Source organism: Microchirus variegatus, assembly GCF_963457635.1.
Source record: "Microchirus variegatus genome assembly, chromosome: 1".
Taxonomy (NCBI): Eukaryota; Metazoa; Chordata; class Actinopteri; order Pleuronectiformes; family Soleidae; genus Microchirus; species Microchirus variegatus.
Window position 1 is genome coordinate 39,208,918 of NC_139802.1, and position 18,599 is coordinate 39,227,516.

At 41.9% G+C, this 18,599-nt stretch overlaps 1 protein-coding gene across 1 annotated transcript in view; it reads right to left on the bottom strand.

The window, feature by feature from the left end:
* Positions 1–11,844: 11,844 nt before the first annotated feature.
* Positions 11,845–18,599, bottom strand: part of arhgef28a (Rho guanine nucleotide exchange factor (GEF) 28a) — a gene marked incomplete at both ends in the record, with an annotated part of 52,947 nt that continues 46,192 nt past the window's right edge. The window contains one exon of the mRNA XM_083905110.1: positions 11,845–12,005. Coding sequence (XP_083761236.1) covers positions 11,845–12,005 — 161 coding nt within the window. The remainder of the gene's footprint in view (positions 12,006–18,599) is intronic.

The following is an 18,599-nucleotide window of genomic DNA, read 5'->3' on the forward strand; positions in this document are numbered from 1 at the left end:
ACACATGGAGCCGGACTTATGGAAATATACTTGCATGTGTCCCCAGTGGAGGACCACCTACTCAGTCAGTCCCCGCTGTAAATAAAAGTTGCCTACAGACTCGTTCTTACTCATTCTTGGCTCACAGATCGTGTAAGACGGATAAAAATGTAATGTAACATGCATGAGCTTCAAAAAACGCCCAAGACCTGGAAAAAGCCCTGAGAGCTAAACTACGAGATACATTTCAAACAAGGAACAGGCCCCAGTCTGTATTGTTTGGCTCTATGCTTTAATCTAGAGCAGCCGTAGAACAGGAAGAGCTCCGCTGCCTTCGGACAGGTTAAAAACAAATACGCGTTTGTTTGTTGTTTTTTTTTCGGGGAAACTAGAAACAAAACCCGGTGTTTATCTGCACATAGATTGGGTTAAAATGTGATGCAGTGGTCACTCAAGGGCTGATTCCCGAGCATCCTTGTTCCAGGAGACTGCATCGTTTGCTTTTTTCACGGAACATTAAACGATTCCGCTTCATTTGCAAGGTAAACAATATGCAAGTTATCCATTTTTGCCGTGGACCTATACTGACCTTGAACGACAGCGCACCCACACCGTCGTTTCGAGTCAAAACCGAACAGAAGGGATTCCTCTCTCTTTGTTCCCCCTGTAATCAGGATGTTTTTAGTGAAACATTAACAGAAATGTTTGCCCCCCGGCTCCTCTGCTGTTTGTCTTCGGTGTGGAGCTGATGCACGGCACAGCTGAATGCGACACATGATCGGAACAGCCTTGGTAGTGTTCCGTCTCAAACACACGTCTCGGGGAAAAACAAACAAAGAGGATGCAGTGTTAAAGGAGTCATATTATACCCTATTTCTCCAAGTTAACCTAGTTCCCTGGTGTCCTAACGAACATGTCTGTGACATGCTTTGGTCAAAAATACCATAAGGATGAAGCACCACAGCAGTTCAATCACTCTGCCAAAACAGCCCTGTTCAGAACGCTCCGTTTAGTAGTATCTCTTTAGGTCCACCTTAAAAAAAAACAAAGTAAAACTCAACTTAAGGGACAGGAAATGACATCAGCCACTGAGGCTACAGCAGTTAGCATTTGGAAATGTGATCATTTGCAAGTTCTAGCAGGCACATTGCCGTCACATAACATGTGTCCACTGGACAGCTAAATCCTCTCAGGCTGGAAGTTTGTGTAGAACTCTGTGCTGCACTGTGGAGACGAGAATAGAGCTTTTCGCGGACTTCCGGGTTTTCGGATACTGTTGCCCTCGCCAGCACTCTCGTATGTTGAGTATTAAGCCATTTCGACAACAGAAGAAGTCGTCGCCAAGGCCTGCCTCGACCTGGCAACCCTCGAATCAAATGATACCCTGACTCCCCTGCCCATCGTACTTCTCTTCTTTGGTAGGAATGCGTCCTATTCCCTGCATCCAGACTGCATCACTGCCACCCGATGGTGAAGTCAGATACTACAGGACCCTGACAGAGTATACCAGGGTTTGCGATATGCAGTGCGCTGAAGTATACCAGCGCCTTTAGTCATTGCATTTTGATTTAAACACTGACCTCACATCAGTCTTTGAATTTGTGACATCATTTTCCTCTCAGCAGCGCCAAACTATGGTTAAAACTCTTCTTCTGCACTGGTGCATCAAGACAAGATATGCACGATGACCCTCTTCAGCCATAACTTGTTTAATCCGTTGTGGCCTAAATAGCCGATGGACGGAGCGTCACTAATTCCAAGCTTGTCGGCCGATCACAAGGCCGCTGCGCCCACAGCAGATGACCGACCACTGAGAGCTGTAATTATTGGTTCATCTTTGTGCACGGGTGGATAAAGGTGAGGACTGAGCCTGTTTTCACCTCTTTTAATAACATGGGTTGTTCAGGGTTCATAAGTACAGTGGGAAAGTTGAAGTTTCCCGAATGCGCCGGAATAATCGGACAATCGAAGAGAAAAAAAAGAAGACACATAAATACTTATTTGTCTTGAACTTGAAAACTGATTGCACAGTGTTGTTTACGATAAATCACTACTTGGCTACCAGGACAGGGGTTTTGAAGGAAAATTAGGAGTCCATTTACAGCACAAATTTGGTCTGTATCAAAAATAGCATTCAACCAGCACAGTATCTATGTTTTTTTTAATGCAGAGGTGCTTATAAAATGGTAAAGTGTCTGTGTTTATGGCATTTTTGTAGTATTGATGACCAAAAACACTTGACGGTTACTACATTCAAATTCAAAATACCGAGGTCTTTTAGGTTTCGTTTTCTGACGTAACTGGCAACCCGTGGTTGCTCGGCAGCTGAGACTCTGCTGACTGCAATGATTGGTAGACGGCGCTAGGTGGCGCCACATGCCGAAACATGATTTCAAAACATAAACGTGATTTGCAGTCTGCAAAATATATATTTCAATGCAAATATTTTGTCTGTACTGTTGTTGTTGGTGAGTTCAGTTTGTTATATGAACATTATTCCTGAGTCTCTGTGACATATTAGGAGGATTTTACGGCCAGTTGCTTTAGATTTATTACATAATGCACCTTTAATTCATCTGTTAGTTTGAACACTTGCTGCCGTGTGATTGGCTGATCATATTAAGGAGCAGTTGCACATAAATAAATTGGCCGTTGAGCGTATTTCTTTTTCCAAAAACACACAGCTCTTTCTCATCCACCGATCAAACAAGCAAACACAGACCACAGCCGGTTTCCCTCCAGCAGCTCCATCATCCAGTTAGACAATTAGTTATTAACTTATCTTTACACCTTTGCAACTTCCACACAATGACCTCATGCTTACATCGCCTCACACTCACACGCACCACGGACACCTGACAGTGTGCAACAATTTAGCAGGACAAAAGGAGCAAAAAATGAGGGTCCTATTGAGAAGCAGCTGGGCAGGTTGAACTAATGTGTCGGGCCTATTGTTGAGGATTACCCCCACTGTCACGGTGCAGGATCAGAGGAAAACGGCTCATCCCCGCACGCTCTCACGAACGCCCTCACAGGCAATGTCACACGCTCCTCAAGTGCTGACAGGTACGGTTCTGTGGCATGCATCACTATGTCTGCAAGAATGCTCACCCATCCACCCCAAAAACCACGAGGACTGCAATTACAGGAGCCATTTAATGGCCTCCCTCTATTAGAAAAACATTCTCTCTTTCTTCCTCCACGGCTGCAGAAAGCTGACGGTCTATGACCAAACCACACGCAGACACGCACATGATTAAATGCACTTTTTTTTCACCACCACCCCCCCCACCCCCCTCGAGTAAGACGCACATGCGCTCGCTCCCTTTAATGTTGTTGTGCCAACAACATCACGGCAGCGACGGCTGACGGCTCTGATGACAGAAAGAACGAAGCGGCGCTGACAGGACTGCAGGCGGGTCAACAAGCTTCTGCAGAGACAACAAGTCCTAAACAGTGATTCAGAAAAAGGCCTCCAACAGACTTTATATTATCGAATTTAATTTAAAATAAAGAGACATAGAACAGATGTATTTGGGGAACTTTGTATTTGGTTGAATCTGGTTTTTAATCCATAATCCATGTGGGAAACTCAATCTGCACACAGTCATTCCATGATTCTTGATTATTGTTGCTGTTTTGTTTTATTGGACTGTTTACCCTCCCCCCGAAGTGACATGAGAAAAAAAAAAAAAACGAAAAAAAAAAATTTGAAATCTCGAGTTTCCCAAAAAAATATGAAAAAAAATAATTTTGAAAAATAAAAATGTTTTCAATTTTTTTTTTTTTTCATACTTGAGATCTCAAGTTTCCAAAAAAGTATGAAAAAAAATGCAATAATGTGACATGAAAAAGAAAAAAGAAAAAAGAAAAAAAAAGTCGAGATCTTGAGTTTCCAAAAAACAAAAATTATTGAAAAATTATTGAAATTTATTTTTTCAGATTTTCATCATTTTTTGGAAACTTGAGATCTCGAGTTTGAAAAAATAAAGTGAAAAAAAAAAAATTCTGAAAAAAGCATTCAAATTTTTAAAACATTTTTTTTTTCATATTTTTGGGGGGAAACTCAAGATCTCGACTTTGAAACTCAAGATTTCAAATTATTTACTTTTTTTTTCGTCATTTTCTTTTTTTTTTTCTCATGTCACTTCGGAGGCTCCGTAAAAAGCAGGTATAGAAGTAAGAGAGAAGAAACAGACAAGCAATTTTGACAATTACTGTAGTGATTTATGCAGCAGAGAGGTATGGAAGCAATAGGAAGTGCATGGATTGTCTGTCTCTGACATACATTATCCTGACTAATGCAATTTACATGCAGCGTTTCTTAACTCTGGTGGGGTAAAATTGGGGGATTTTTTAAAATCTGATGAGGTTTTACACGCGGGGGGAAAACATGTTAGCGTTTGCCTGTTTCTGCTTTTCATCAAAAGCATCTTCCGACCTCATCTGTCACGGCGCTTCCAGCTGCAGATGCGGCGCAGATGTCGCAATTACATGACTCGCCATTATTCCTGCTCAAGATCTTCAAAGCCCATTATAACATGATCGTGCATGAGATGGAAACATGTACTGTACACGTGTGTATCAATGCATTTATAGATATATATTTTTTTTAAAAACAGTTGTGGTTCTATTGTGTTATCTCAAATGTGGCACATACCGTAAATCCCTTCTCTGTCTCTTAATGTCTTGCATAATTACTACCATTGCAGTCAGGTTAGAGGACACGATGACGATAATGCAAAGCATGTGGGCGCAAAAGAATCAGATAAAAACTGCTCATGAACATTTATGTCAAATTATATTCGACTGCACAGTGTGTGTTATTGGTTTGAACTTTACAGAGGCTACTGGGGGGGGGGGGGGAAGAACGCGCTGCAAAGCCAATCAATGCTGCCTTCACATCACACGTAGCAAGCGTACACTCGTTGTTTTCCAACGTTTAAAAAAACAACAACATCCAAGTCGTTATTTGGACCAGCTGATCGATGTGCTGCCTCAAAGCTAACACGAAATGAAAATGTCTGTCAGCAAACAAACACAGATGGCTTGTGTCAAGCAAAGCTGACACTTAAGATGTCCCTTAAATCCTCATTTGAAACTCATACTATTTGATATACGCTTTTTTCTTTTTGTCTTCTTTAACTATTAAACATCCAGTTCTGACCTGATCTGCACTCTTAGAAATAAGGGTTCCAAAAGGGTTCCTCTACAAGGGCTGAGGTTCTACCTGGAATACCATTTGCTTCGGAAAAACCCTTCCCCGAAGAAAGGGAACCATTTTGATCCAGAGAACCCTTTAAAACCCCTTTCCTGAACAAAGGGTTTCAAATGGGTTCTTGGTGGAACCCTCCAAAACGGTTCCAGGTAGAACCTTTATAAAGAGGTTCTTGGTGGATCCCTCCAAAAGGGTTCCAGGTGGAACGTCTGCAAGTGCTGAGGTTCTACCTGGAACCATTTGCTTATGAAAAAACCCTTTCCCGACGAAATAGTTTTTCAACGGTTCTTGGTAACACTAATGGTTCCAGTAAGTTGATCCAGAGAACCCTTTAGAAGCCTTTTCCCGAATAAAGGGTTTCAAAAGGGTTCTTGGTGGAACCCTCCAAAAGGGTTCCAGGTGGAACCTTTGTAAAGAGGTTCTTGGTGGAACCCTCCAGAAGGGATCCAGGTGGAACGTCTGCAAGTGCTGAGGTTCTACCTGGAACCATTTGCTTTCCCGAAGAAATAGTTTTTCAAGGGTTCTTGGTAACACTAATGGTTCCAGTAAGTTGGTCCAGAGAACCCTTTAAAAGCCTTTTCCTGAAGGGTTTCAAAAGGGTTCTTGGTGGAACCCTCCAAAAGGGTTCCAGGTAGAACCTTTGTAAAGAGGTTCTTGGTGGAACCCTCCAAAAGGGTTCCAGGTGGGACGTCTGCAAGTGCTGAGGTTCTACCTGGAACCATTTGCTTATGAAAAAACCCTTTCCCGAAGAAAGAGTTTTTCAAGGGTTCTTGGTAACACTAATGGTTCCAGTAGGTTGATCCAGAGAACCCTTTAAAAGCCCTTTCCTGAATAAAGGGTTTCAAGGTTCTACCTGGGGCCAAAAAGGGTTCGCTTATGAGGGCAAGCCAAATAACCTTATGTGGTTCTACTTGGCACTTTTATTTCTAAGGGTGTATTTGCGCCACTGTGTTTTAACATTGGCGATAATGGTATGACCTTCTTCTTTCTTTCTTTTTTTTTTTTTTTACTGTGGCATAACTCTTCCCCCACCTACGCTGTCATTAAAAAAAACAACAAAAAAAAACAAAACACCTGCATGCCATCGCTTCAGTGTGCAGATTTGTGGCCGGTGACTGTGACATTGGAGCCCTCGTCTCACGTCTCCAGCGCCGTAATGAGCATTTATTTTGGGCTAAACACTCGTGCGCTCGGTCTTGACAACCGCTGCCGGAGATGACCGTGACCGTTAAAAGGACGTGATGAGTGAGACCAATTATTTTTTTTGAAAAAAAAAAGGAGAAAAGAAACAGGGGGGGTCAAAAAGCAAAGATGAAACAGACTACGCGGGCGGCACTTAAGATGTCACGACGTAAAAAAAAAAAAAAAAAAAAAAACGAGGCTGCATTCTTTCTTGGATTGTTCGACAGTGAGCTCTGGACCTTGTAGATGTTCGTCCTCTAAGAGTTTATATATCGAGTCTGGGCTGTCGCTGTATATCTCCCCAAGGTAAATCTAATAACCTTCTATATGTGCAGTATATTGTTCAGGTTTGTCATGAAAGCATTCCTCACTGGTATATACGCTTTAATGGCTATTATTTATATTTTGGGCTGGGCAGGTTTATTCTGTGCGCCTACACAGAAATCATTACACTGCCCCCTGGGAAAGGCTTGTAGCAACGCAGGCAGATGACTCGGCGTTAATAAGTTTCACATTTATCGGATTTTTTCCTTCCCGCGTTATTGGTTACCTTGCACGTGGGGTCATTAAAAACCAACTAGTGGAGACAGATGGGAACCGCAATACAGTACCGGAGAGGGTTTCTTTAGTGTGTAATGAGAAAGGAACAAGTTATGATTATTGAATCCACACACGGACTGAAGCCGAGGGAGCGAAGTAGTAAAAGGCGACTCAGTATTTGACACTATTTCAGTTTAAATGTGTGCGGTTTACTGAGTGGTAAAAAAAAAAAAAAAAAAAAAAAAAATCACTTAAAGGTGCCATATGTAAGAATGTGGCCAAAAACGGTTACTACATTCAAATTCAAAATACCGAGGTATTTTAGGTTTCGGTTACTGACGTACCTGGCAACCCGTGGTTGATCGGCAGCTGAGACTCTACTGACTGCAATGATTGGTAAGACGGCGGTAGGTAGCGCCACGTGATTTGCAGTCTGCAAAAATATTTTTTTTTATGCTAATATTTTGGCTGTACTGTTGTTGTTGGTGAGTTCAGTTTGTTATATGAACATTATTCCTGAGTCTCGGTGACATATTAGGAGGATTTTATGGCCAGTTGCTTTAGATTTATTACATAGTGCACCTTTAAGGACATTTACTCTCACACACACTGCATAGATTTGAGCTCTACCACTTTGTGGAGTCATCAGGAAATGAAAAGTCTTTGTCACGTTATCAGAGGTTTGCTATCAGAGACCCGGCTGAGACGCAAATATCCAGATGGTTTGGCTGGCATTTTTTACATCCTCGTACGAGAGGCTGTAATAACAGCTGTCAAACACAGGTTATGCACACACCGTGATGTGTGTACAAAAAGCTTGTGGCGTCGCGAAACGCCCCCCCCCCCCCCCCCCCCCCCTTCCCCTTCTTTTTCCACACCTTCTTTCTTTGTCACACACAAAAACGCAAACATTCCCCCCCCTCAAAAAGCCGTTTGGTGCCTTTGACAGACTTTCCACCAAGCAGAACTTTGTGCATAAAACATGTGTTACATCTGAATTATAAGAAACGTGATGCATAAAATAGTCTTTTTGTTTTACTTTTTTAAACTGATTAGACGAGTTAATCCAACACAGGCTGTTAAGAGCGGAGTCTAATCTCCATTTTAACAGCAAAGGTGATAAGTGTGATGGATCCTTGAATGGCTGCCAGATGTAAGAAAAGGATCCGACTACATCAGCATAATGCTCTGCAGTGTAGGAAGATCAGCGTGAGAAAGGAACGGTAACACGCAACATCTTAAACCAATGCAAGATTGAATACCTCAATTTATTAAATGAATGATTACCCTGACTTATGTAAAGACATAGAAACATAGAAAAATGTTTCGCCTGAGTTACTCGATTAACAAATTAACTGTTTTTGGCTTTTCTATATATATTTTTAAACAGCAAAATGACACACCATCATCACATTTAACATTTAAAGAGACAGTGAAGGGAGAACATTTTGATGAGGGAATTAAGTTAACTTCCTGTTTGTTGTTGCTTTTGCATGATTCAAGGAAGCAGGGAAGCAGGCAGCGAATGAGCAGCGGCTCAAGTGTTGATCCCTGAGGAACACCAGATTCTTTTGTTTCACGTAAACACTGTATGTCACTTATTATAACTTCTGCAAAATAAGACTGCAATCGATTCATGCTGGCAGTTAATACAGTTTCTGATGGTCTTTTTTTAAACATATTTTTAGGGGCTTTTGTATGACTTTGAGAGATAGGACAGTGAAGTATGAGAGCGAGAGACATGCAGCAAAGGACCATGGGTGGAATCAAACCCAGGTCACTGCAATGGGCCCTTTGCACTTTCTGGAATGACTTAATATGAGATAAAGGAATGCAAAACAACAAATTGCACATACTATAGTATGAAGTTTTTTACAATTTTGACCAATTTTGAACGACATACTATAGTATGAAGTTTTTGACAAATTGTGACCATTTTTGGACGACATACTATACTATGAAGTTTTTAACCATTTTTGGACGACATACTATAATATGACGTTTTTGACCATTTTTGGACAACATACTATAGTATGAAGTTTTGACAATTTTGACAATTTTTGGACGACATACTATACTATGACATTTTTCACAAATTGTGACCATTTTGGACAACATACTATAGTATGAAGTTTTGACAATTTTTACCATTTTTGGACGACATACTATGACGTTTTTGACCATTTTTGGAAGACATACTATACTATGATGTTTTTCACAATTTTTGCATGTTTTCATCGCTATCAGGTTTGAAATAAATTCATGGTAATCTAAAACCTGGTAAATTGGCAAACTTGGTTAATAAATCATATTATTGGATTATTATCTGAATCTCCCTATGAAAAAAAACGTTCAAAGCAAAATGTAATAAACTGTGGGTTGGAGTGGGCGTCTGTATCCGGCACCTTGTTGACATAGTACTGGGGGTAGAACAAATACCCTGTTGATCTCAGGGCTTCTGCGCTTTTGTCTAAAAAGGAGAGAGCGACACACTCTGCAAAACAGAGGTGGAGCATATGAAATACATCACTGCTGTCAGGAACAAGCCCGAGGAGACATACAGTGTTTTTTTTTTATTATTTTTAGCGCACACTTGAGTGTTACAGTCGGCTTTGATTGTGAGGAATCTCTATGCATTCCGAATGAACGCAGCGGCCCCGCAAATTTATATTCAGCCTTGTTTGTTACTACACAACATATCACTTTCAGCTGCTTGTTGCTGTTGTGGCTTCTTTTCAGCGGCGCAGCCAGACAGAAAATCAATTACATTCACACACCTCGTCTACCACCTGTCCTATCTGTTGACACTGCTTCACGTTCAGTCCAGGAACATTAAAAAAAAAAGGCAACGCGATATTTGCACCCCTGGACTGCACGTGGTGTTTTTTGTTTCAGCCAGTTTTTTTTTGTTTGTTTTATTGCATTACCGATACAATGCAAGCCATGTGTGCCAGCATGAAACACAACAAGACGAAAAAACAGTTATGTACAATACAATCTTCAATAAAGCACTGTATAACATTAAAGCGGACCTAGACAGGAAGTTCCAATTAACGCCGTTTTTTTTAGTGTGTATCTGCGTCATTACCTTGTTTAAGAAGCCCTGAAGGTTCTAAACAAACAGTTTGTGAACAGAAAGTGTGAATGTAGGCACTTATTTCTGGATATGTCAGCTCTGTAAACTCAATTTGCAGGGTCCAGGGTTCTGCTCATCTTTGTACCCACACTCTGAGAAATAAGGGTTTCCAAAAGGGTCCTTCTACAAGGGCTGCGGTTCGACATGGAACCATTTGCTTCTGAAAAACCTTTATGCTAACGGTTCCAGTAAGAACCATTTTGATCCAGAGAACCCTTTAAAACCCCTTTCCTGAATAAAGGGTTTTAAAAGGGTTCTTGGTGGAGCCTTTATAAAAAGGTTCTACCTGGAGTCAAAAAGGGTTTTCCTATGAGGACAAGCTGAAGAACCTTATATGGTTCTACTCAGCACTTTTATTTCTAAGAGTGCATAGCTTACATTAGTCACTTTTTCAGATATTTGCTCATAAATTCCTAACGAATCAATTCATTAACGACCACTCATTAAAATCAGTCAATCCAAACTGTGAGTATGTGAGTAAGTTCTGAATTATTTGATCCTCATCTTTGGTTCGTGCACAAACCACAACTTTTAGGAAACAAAAGAAACGTAAAAGTTTTACCTGAACAAGTTATTAAATGAAAAGTCAGTGGAGTGCGGTTGGCTACAGTTCATCCTCAGGTGCACGTGAATGCGAATTTAATGATGGTGCTGGAAGGAAATAACGTCGACTCTCTCTCTACAAGTAAGAAGTATTCATCCTCTGGGAACAATGAATGCCTTCGCAAAACTTTTAATTTTTCAATACGTCAAGTAGTTTTAACAAATACAAAAACAACAACAACGTGGTAGACCAACAGGCATTACAATCCAAAGTCTTGCTGCAGGAGTGGCCAAAAAATATAAATAAGAGTCACCAGAGATGTACAACATAATTACATCAGTGCATTCCATAGGTTTGGCCAAAATGACTTGACGTGACAGTCTTTTTTTCTTTTTTTTTTTTTTGGTGGAAGTCTTCTGCACTGATAAAAAAATGACACATTAGTGCAGCTGCAACATCTCGGTAATGGAAAAATAAAAACACACTCCAGATAAAAAGGGAGGGGAAAAAAATGATGGCGGAAGGCAGCGAGTTGGGGGAAAATGTTACACTGACGTCGACACGGCTCATCTATCAATTCTAACGTTTTCGCCGCCTCGCGTCGTGTTTGCACATAAACATAAAGGCTGTCTGATGAATGAAAGAGGGACACGGTTTACTCCACGAAGACAATCACCCGCTCGAGAGACGCAGCCTGATGTTTTGCTGATATTGGGTTAAAGCTGTCTGTTTTTCCCCCCCCCCCCCCGTCTCTGCTAAATTTAATAAATATAGAACTCCAGAGATGAGATATGTGGGACCTGAGGTAGGAAGGTAATGAGGAGGTGAGGATAAGGGGTGGGGGGGGGGGGGTGAAGGTGTTACTGTGGGGGCCCAGGCTGATAGTATTGACCACATAAACACAGACAGCAGAAAATAAAGAGACACAGAACACCCAGTGTGCCTCAGGCTAAGGTGCGTGACACATGGCGAGATTGAGTTCTGAAACCAACCCAGTTTCTTTATCTCATTTCCTCTCTGTGTGTGTTTCCAGTTAACTCTCCGACACAACACGACGACGACACACACACACACACACACAACAATATCGTCCAAATATATACACAATAATAAAACATTTACATTTACACAGAGAAAAAGTGTTCTAAAGGCGCCAGAATCCAGTCCTGGTTCTGATTGCCTTCATGAAGTGCTGGGTTGGATTGGGTTTTTTTTTTTTTTTCGACTCGTGGTGTTGATCAATATTCAGAGGTACACTATGGTTTCCTCCCTTCCCTCCTCGCCGCCGCTGCCAGTTTCCAAGGAAACCAGGTCCAGCTGAGGGTCACCGGGATGCGGGAGATCCGGATACAGATCAGCTCCACTGGCCGTCGACAACCAGGTCTCCCCGATGTAGCTGTCGTGATCTGGATGGAACACACAGACAAAAAGAAGACATCATTACACACTACATAAGAGAGGAGGATACAGCCACTGACAAGAGACTTCATCATTTAGTAAACAACCGACAAATAATCACCAGGATGGGACATGTGGCCACTGTTTAATGAGCTCAGCCGTAATTGTTCGGCCCACTCGTGCAATCACCGACTGCATGCGGACCACAGCAGCTGCCTCCTCCTGCACTGGGAGCACGAGTGAGAGTCAAAACACAAAGATCCCGGGAGATATCCATCACTCTCTCTCTCTCTCTCTCTCCCCCCCCCACAACCCCCATACTTAGAGGTGTCACTTTTATCATTATCTTTGTCAGCCCTATCAATCGTCACGGGCCTGGATTCGATGACACCTGCCTCCGCGGCGCTTCACGCTCCGACGAGACGAGATGAGCAAAAACCAGAGCCTGGAAACGAGGAAGGATGAACGGCCAATGTGTGTGTGTGTGTGTGTGTGTGTGTGTGTGTGTGTGTGTGTGTGTGTGTGTGTGTGTGTGTGTGTGTGTGTATAGCAAAAATATTAAATCACCAGCTTCAGCCATGCCCCTCTCATCACAGGAGGAAGTTCCTTTTAAGGAGCTGTAACATTATTACTGAATTTGGCAGACAATGTGTTCCTGTGGGCTGATAATGTGCCCCATGCATTCTCCCACTTGTGTGTGTGCGTGTGTGTGTGTGTGTGTGTTCTTGTACTTGCAGCATACTGAGGACCAGTGAGGGATTTTAACCAACAAAGTGAGGTCATTTTTACGGAAGGAGGACATTTTGGCCGGTCCTCACTTTGTTTTCATTGAAATCCCTTCCTGATGTTGCTATAATATGCTATACTCAATTTGTTAAAAAAAAAAAATAATAATAATTTGGACGACAAAGGACGTTTTTCTCAAATTTTTGGCCAAAAAATTCGGGTCAATTTTTTTTTTCATATTTTAGGTAAAAAAAATTTGTTCAAATTTTGGGTACATTTTTTTTTTCAAATTTTGGACCAAACATTTTTGGTCAATTAAAAAAAAAAAAAATTTGGTCGACATGGTATAAGTTAAGCTTTTGTAAAATTATGGACCAAAAAAAACAAAAAAAAAAACGAAAAAGTTTTCCACCCCTTTTTGCTCTGGGGCTCCACCTGCAGACATTTTTAGGTACTGCAACCAGTAGTTCTTTGTAGATGTCATTCATGATGTAGATATTTGTAATTGTGTTGATTTATAAAGTGGAAATGCTGGTCCTCAGTATGCAGTAAGTACAAGAATGTGTGTGTGTGTGTGTGTGTGTGTGTGTGTGTGTGTGTGTGTGTGTGTGTGTGTGTGTGTGTGTGTGTGGCAGTGACCATCCACTATCAGGGCAGGTGTGCTGTCATGGTAACAGATGGCATGAACTATAAATTGCCTCATTGTGTCCAGCAGAAAAGAGTCTGCGTTTGATTAATTATATAAAAGAGTGTTAGAGTAGCTCTGTTAGCCGCCACATATGCCCGGTGCACTGATAGATGAGGCATGAGCGCACACACACCACTCAGTGAAACCTTAGCAGAATGAATACGTGACAACACTGGCATCAAACACAATTTTGCTATTTAAGGAAAGAACTGCAGCTAAAAGGCAGCTGTAAGTTTGTCATGTTAAAGCTGCTTAAAATGCTGATGAATATTTACCAGAAAACAGGGTACATTTTAATTTACATTCAGTGCAACTTGTGAACTTATATCTGCAGGAAGTCTGAGTAAAATGAGTAACTTAAGTTAAAATACAATTCAGATTTCTGTGGATTTTGCAACATATCTGATGATTTTCCACTTTTATTTGAGGGACACATTTCTCTGTGTATTATTATTTACTTTTAAGCTCTCGCTTACAACAATAACTCCGAGACCAGATTTTCTGAGCCATCTATTTTTGAGAAAAAACCCGGCATTCTCTTTATTTTTAACTGTGCACCTCTGTGATACAGGATTGGCAATTGATGCGGCTCCCTCTGCCACCTGATGCCGCAGGTGTTCATGTCTGCAGTTGCCCTTGTTCTCGCGTGTGCTCATTAATTCACTGCCGTCATTCCTTGTCCTCCGCCCGAGCTGTACGCCCTGTCACCAGTCCATCACATGGGCACACAGAACACACACACAGAGACGAACAACCACTTACTCTCACATTCACACCGACTAGTGCAGAGCCTGTAGGAAGTATGTATTCCTATAGTGGGAGCTGAAGAAGATTTTTCTGTTAACATAATACAAACACTGTGCAACCTCATCAGGCACAAATGTTTTTAATTTTCGATTAGCATTAGCGTAGCTAGCTGTTGTGACGGCTACGTCTGACACAGTCAGTATGATGTATTATTATCTATGTATTATGTAAAAGTATTATGTGAGCCCTACGCCAACGCTAACCGTAGACTCGCTAGCTTACCTTTGGAAACAGGTTTCGCCAATTTAGCTGCAAAGTAGCAGCATGCTAATGCTAAATAAATATGTGCTCGCGTATCGGTGCATGGACATCGACTTCGTCGTTTCAGTATAACACCATGTTCCGCGGTGAACCGTGTGAAAATGTCTCACCCACAGTGAGGACAGCCTCTTCACTCCCACCTCCCCGCTCCAGCCAGCGCAGCTACTGCTGATGAGCCAGAGATGAGATAGATAGATAGATAGATAGATAGATAGATAGATAGATAGATAGATAGATAGATAGATAGATAGATAGATAGATAGATAGATAGATAGATAGATAGATAGATAGATAGATAGATAGATAGATAGATAGATAGATAGATGAGTGACCTAATGATTCACTCAATGAGTCATAAAACTTCATCAGTTTTCAAGTCGTGATGCTCTCAGCCTTTGCATAAAAAAGGTGAGCAAGAAAAAATGTGACATGACTCATCAGATGAGAGAAAATTCCATCCAACTGGTTCCCCAAGATTATGTTGTGCAGGAACAAATTATGGAAATCCACTGAATGAGAAAGGGTGTGTGTGTGTGTGTATGTGTGTGTCTGTTTGTGTCTGTGATTGTGTGCATGAGAACAAAACTTTTCACATGCTCAGGTGATGATGAGAAGTCGGATCATATTTTGATCCATGTGACCGCTGGCACAATGGAGAATTAGCATTTCAAAGAGCCTCTTTTCTTTAAACAGGAAGAAAGAGATACTGAGTTCCTCCACATACCAGACTGTGCACGAACCAATAATATGTGGCCACAAAGGAGCTTTTCAAACCCAGCTCGCACATGAAATACAACATCGACTCCTTCTATGGGTTTAAATCGAGCGTGAAATTAAATGAAGATTGGGCATTTTATTCAGTTTTCATGATTATTTCATTGCCAGTCCTCATGGGATCCACTCTGGGGATGCATTGTGGGTAGATGGAATGCACGTTGCATTGCAGGGCTGCAGTCAAGTTTATGCCCCGGGGCTTGTTAACAAGTGACTCGGGTTTCACCGTATGTGCTCAATAATGAGGCAAGGTTAATAAGCTGATCAATAAGGAAGAGATTGTGCTACCTGCAATAGCTGGGAAACAAAACCGGTAACTGCACATCGGTGTGCAGTTAACAATGACCCCGTTTTTCACGAGGGCGGAGGGACGAGTCACATGTAACCTGTCACTCTCCCCTCCCTCCCTTCCGCCCGCTGTGAATATTCCAGCGAACGTGTATGAATGGATTAAGAATGCCGACAAGCAACCCTGGGAATGTCACAGGCACCTCAGTGGAGAAACAGCGATTAATATTCGTCTACATCGCTCATTCCCCTCCTTTCACCACCCGCCCCCCCCCCCCCCCCCCCCCCCCCACCTTTCTGCCTGATGCGATGACAAGTCATGCTGTAATGAGTTTTGTAAAGATTTTTTTAGGATCAATGACCCAATCAGTCAGCCATCGCCTGTGAACTGTGATTCACATGCTGTTGTCTGCCAGTCGATAAATAGAGAAACCATTGATTTTCCTTTGCTTTGGCAGGGAAGGGCCCCCCTAGCTCGCTGCTGGTGCAGGTGGAGCTGCTGGGGGGCTGGGGGGGGGGGGGGTTCAGGACTGGGTGGTTTCTTTGTCAGGAGACACTGATTAACTGAGAGGAAGGACAGACAAGGCCTCTCCAGGGATACAGCCTTGAGAGCAGTGTGTGTGTGTGTGAGAGAGAGAGAGAGAGAGAGAGAGAGAGAGAGAGAGAGAGAGAGAGAGAGAGAGAGAGAGAGAGAGTATTTACAGTATGCTCTCACATCCACGGATGAAACCAGTTGCAGGCTGAGGGTTTGTTTACATTCTCACAGGTAGCAGATTTCTCAGTTAATGAGCAGCAGAGCTTGTACGATAGTGGGAGCGCACTACTGTCCAACACAAGAGGCACTCGAGCTGAGTAATATAGGATATTAAACAAAGCCACTAATGAAAACTAGTAAGTGATTCACTCGACGCAGTCATTAGTGGGTGTTTTCAGGCCAGCTTACTTTCTATCTCTTTAACTCATTAATGTTAGAAAACAATAAAGTGAAGTACTAACAACTCTTAAGCTCCAGTCTCTTTAAAGCACTGGGCTTTTATGCCTTTTAATGTGAGTCAATGGTTGAATCATGCAATGTCTTACACTTAGTTTTCACTACATGATTCTTAATGTAGTCTATGTTGGGAAACGACATAGATGTCTGTCCTCACAGGAAGTATGTATTCATATAGTGGGAACTGAAGAAGATTTTTGAATTATGGTAATGCATGATAAGGAACGTAAAGGCTCACACTCAGCGTGGCTGACAGTCACAACAGCTAGCTACGCTAATGCTAGCTTACCTTTGGAAGAAGTTTTGCCAAGTTAGCCCAGCCTCTTCACTCCCACCTCCCTACAATAGACAGCGCAGCTGCTGCTGATGAGCCGCGGCCACACTGGTCACAACAGCTAGCTACGCTAATGCTAACCGAAAAATTTAAAAATTTGCGTCGTGCCAAATGAGGTTGCACAGCGGTTGTATTGTGTTGGCCCTACGCTAATGCTAAGCCTCGTAGCCTCGCTAGCTTACCAATGGAAACAGGTTCGCCAAGTTAGCCACAAAATAGTAGCTTGCTAATGCTAACTAAATATGCGCTTGCATATTGGTGAACCTTGTGAAACTGTCTTTACTGTCTCCAGCTAGATTTTTAGCTGACTAATAAGGAAGTGATCAGCTGATCTTTGGGACCGTGAAGGACTGTAAAGCTGAAGTCAGACAGGTAAAGAGGAGCAAGGACAATAACAAACTTGTACACAAATGATAATAACTTAAATTTGATCCTGTGATGCCAGTGAAGGGAAGCCAGAACGGGAGAGGTATGTTCATGTCTGTGAGTTCTTGTCAAAAAAGGCCTGCAGCAGCATTCTGAAAAAGCTGAAGCTGAGCAACGCAAGCCTGGCTCGCCCCAACATAAAGAGCATTACAGCGGTCGAGTAGTTACGAAGGCATGTGTGAGTTTTTCCAAGGTCATGCCTTGGCAGAATCAATTTAAACTTCTTTTTTTTTCCTGAGTTTTTTCAGGAAAATAAGCTCTTGTTTGTCTGAAAATACAGTTCAGTGAATGGAATCCTTTTCCTGAATCTGGTTTCACATTTTATATTTTGCATTATTCATTGCCGTACTCAATGATCAGGTTGTATGTGCACAAGCACTGTTCACACCTGGCATTTAAAATGTGTCTTGGATGCATCTGCTGTGACAACAGGAGATGAAATCTGGCTCTCCCAGCCCTGTATTCAAATACGCACTAATGTCATGACTGATCACAAGAACATTATTTTTATTACTCAGTGTACAGGCTTGTCTGCGGTCAAAGTGTTTGTGTGTGTCAGTGTGACACACAGAGAAAGAGAAAAAAATATTTGGATGTGATCACTTTCCAAGGTCTGAATGGGGTCGATATGTAACATGCAGTGTGGAAAAGGGGAACAAGGGATTCTCACGGTGTGTGTCAGTTGAATAGTGTGATTCGACAACTCTATTTGAGTCTCCAGTTGTGTAAATAATAAGAACATGAAATTGTTTCATGACACTACGGCTCAAAAATGTATTTAGATCAATTCAGAAGTAGTAGACACAGTTTTGTTTTGAAGGACAAGGACAAGGCCTCATCCTGGCCCTGGCCATGGACTTTTTTTAAGATTGTAGCACACAGTCGCATATGAGAGCAATCTGTACAAAAATAAATGTTTTCGGGTCATGGACTGTTGCAAGGACAACACAGTATATTTTAAAATTGTCACCTTGGATTTTAGGAACTAGTGCAGTGCCAGTAGGAAGTATGTATTCCTATAGTGGGAGCTGAAGAAGATTTTCCAGTTATGGTAATGCATGATAAGGAACGTAAACAACAAACCAACAACAGCTAGCGACACTAGCTGTTGTTGCCAGTGACAGTCACAAAACAGCTAGCTACGCTAATGCTAATCGAAAATGAAAACATTTGTGTTGTGCCTAATGAGGTTGCACAGTGTTTGTATTATGTTAGTCCTACGCTAATGCTTATCTTAGCCTCGCTAGCCTACCTTTGGAAACAGGTTGGCCAAGTTAGCCGCAAAGTAGTAGCATGCTAATGCAAAC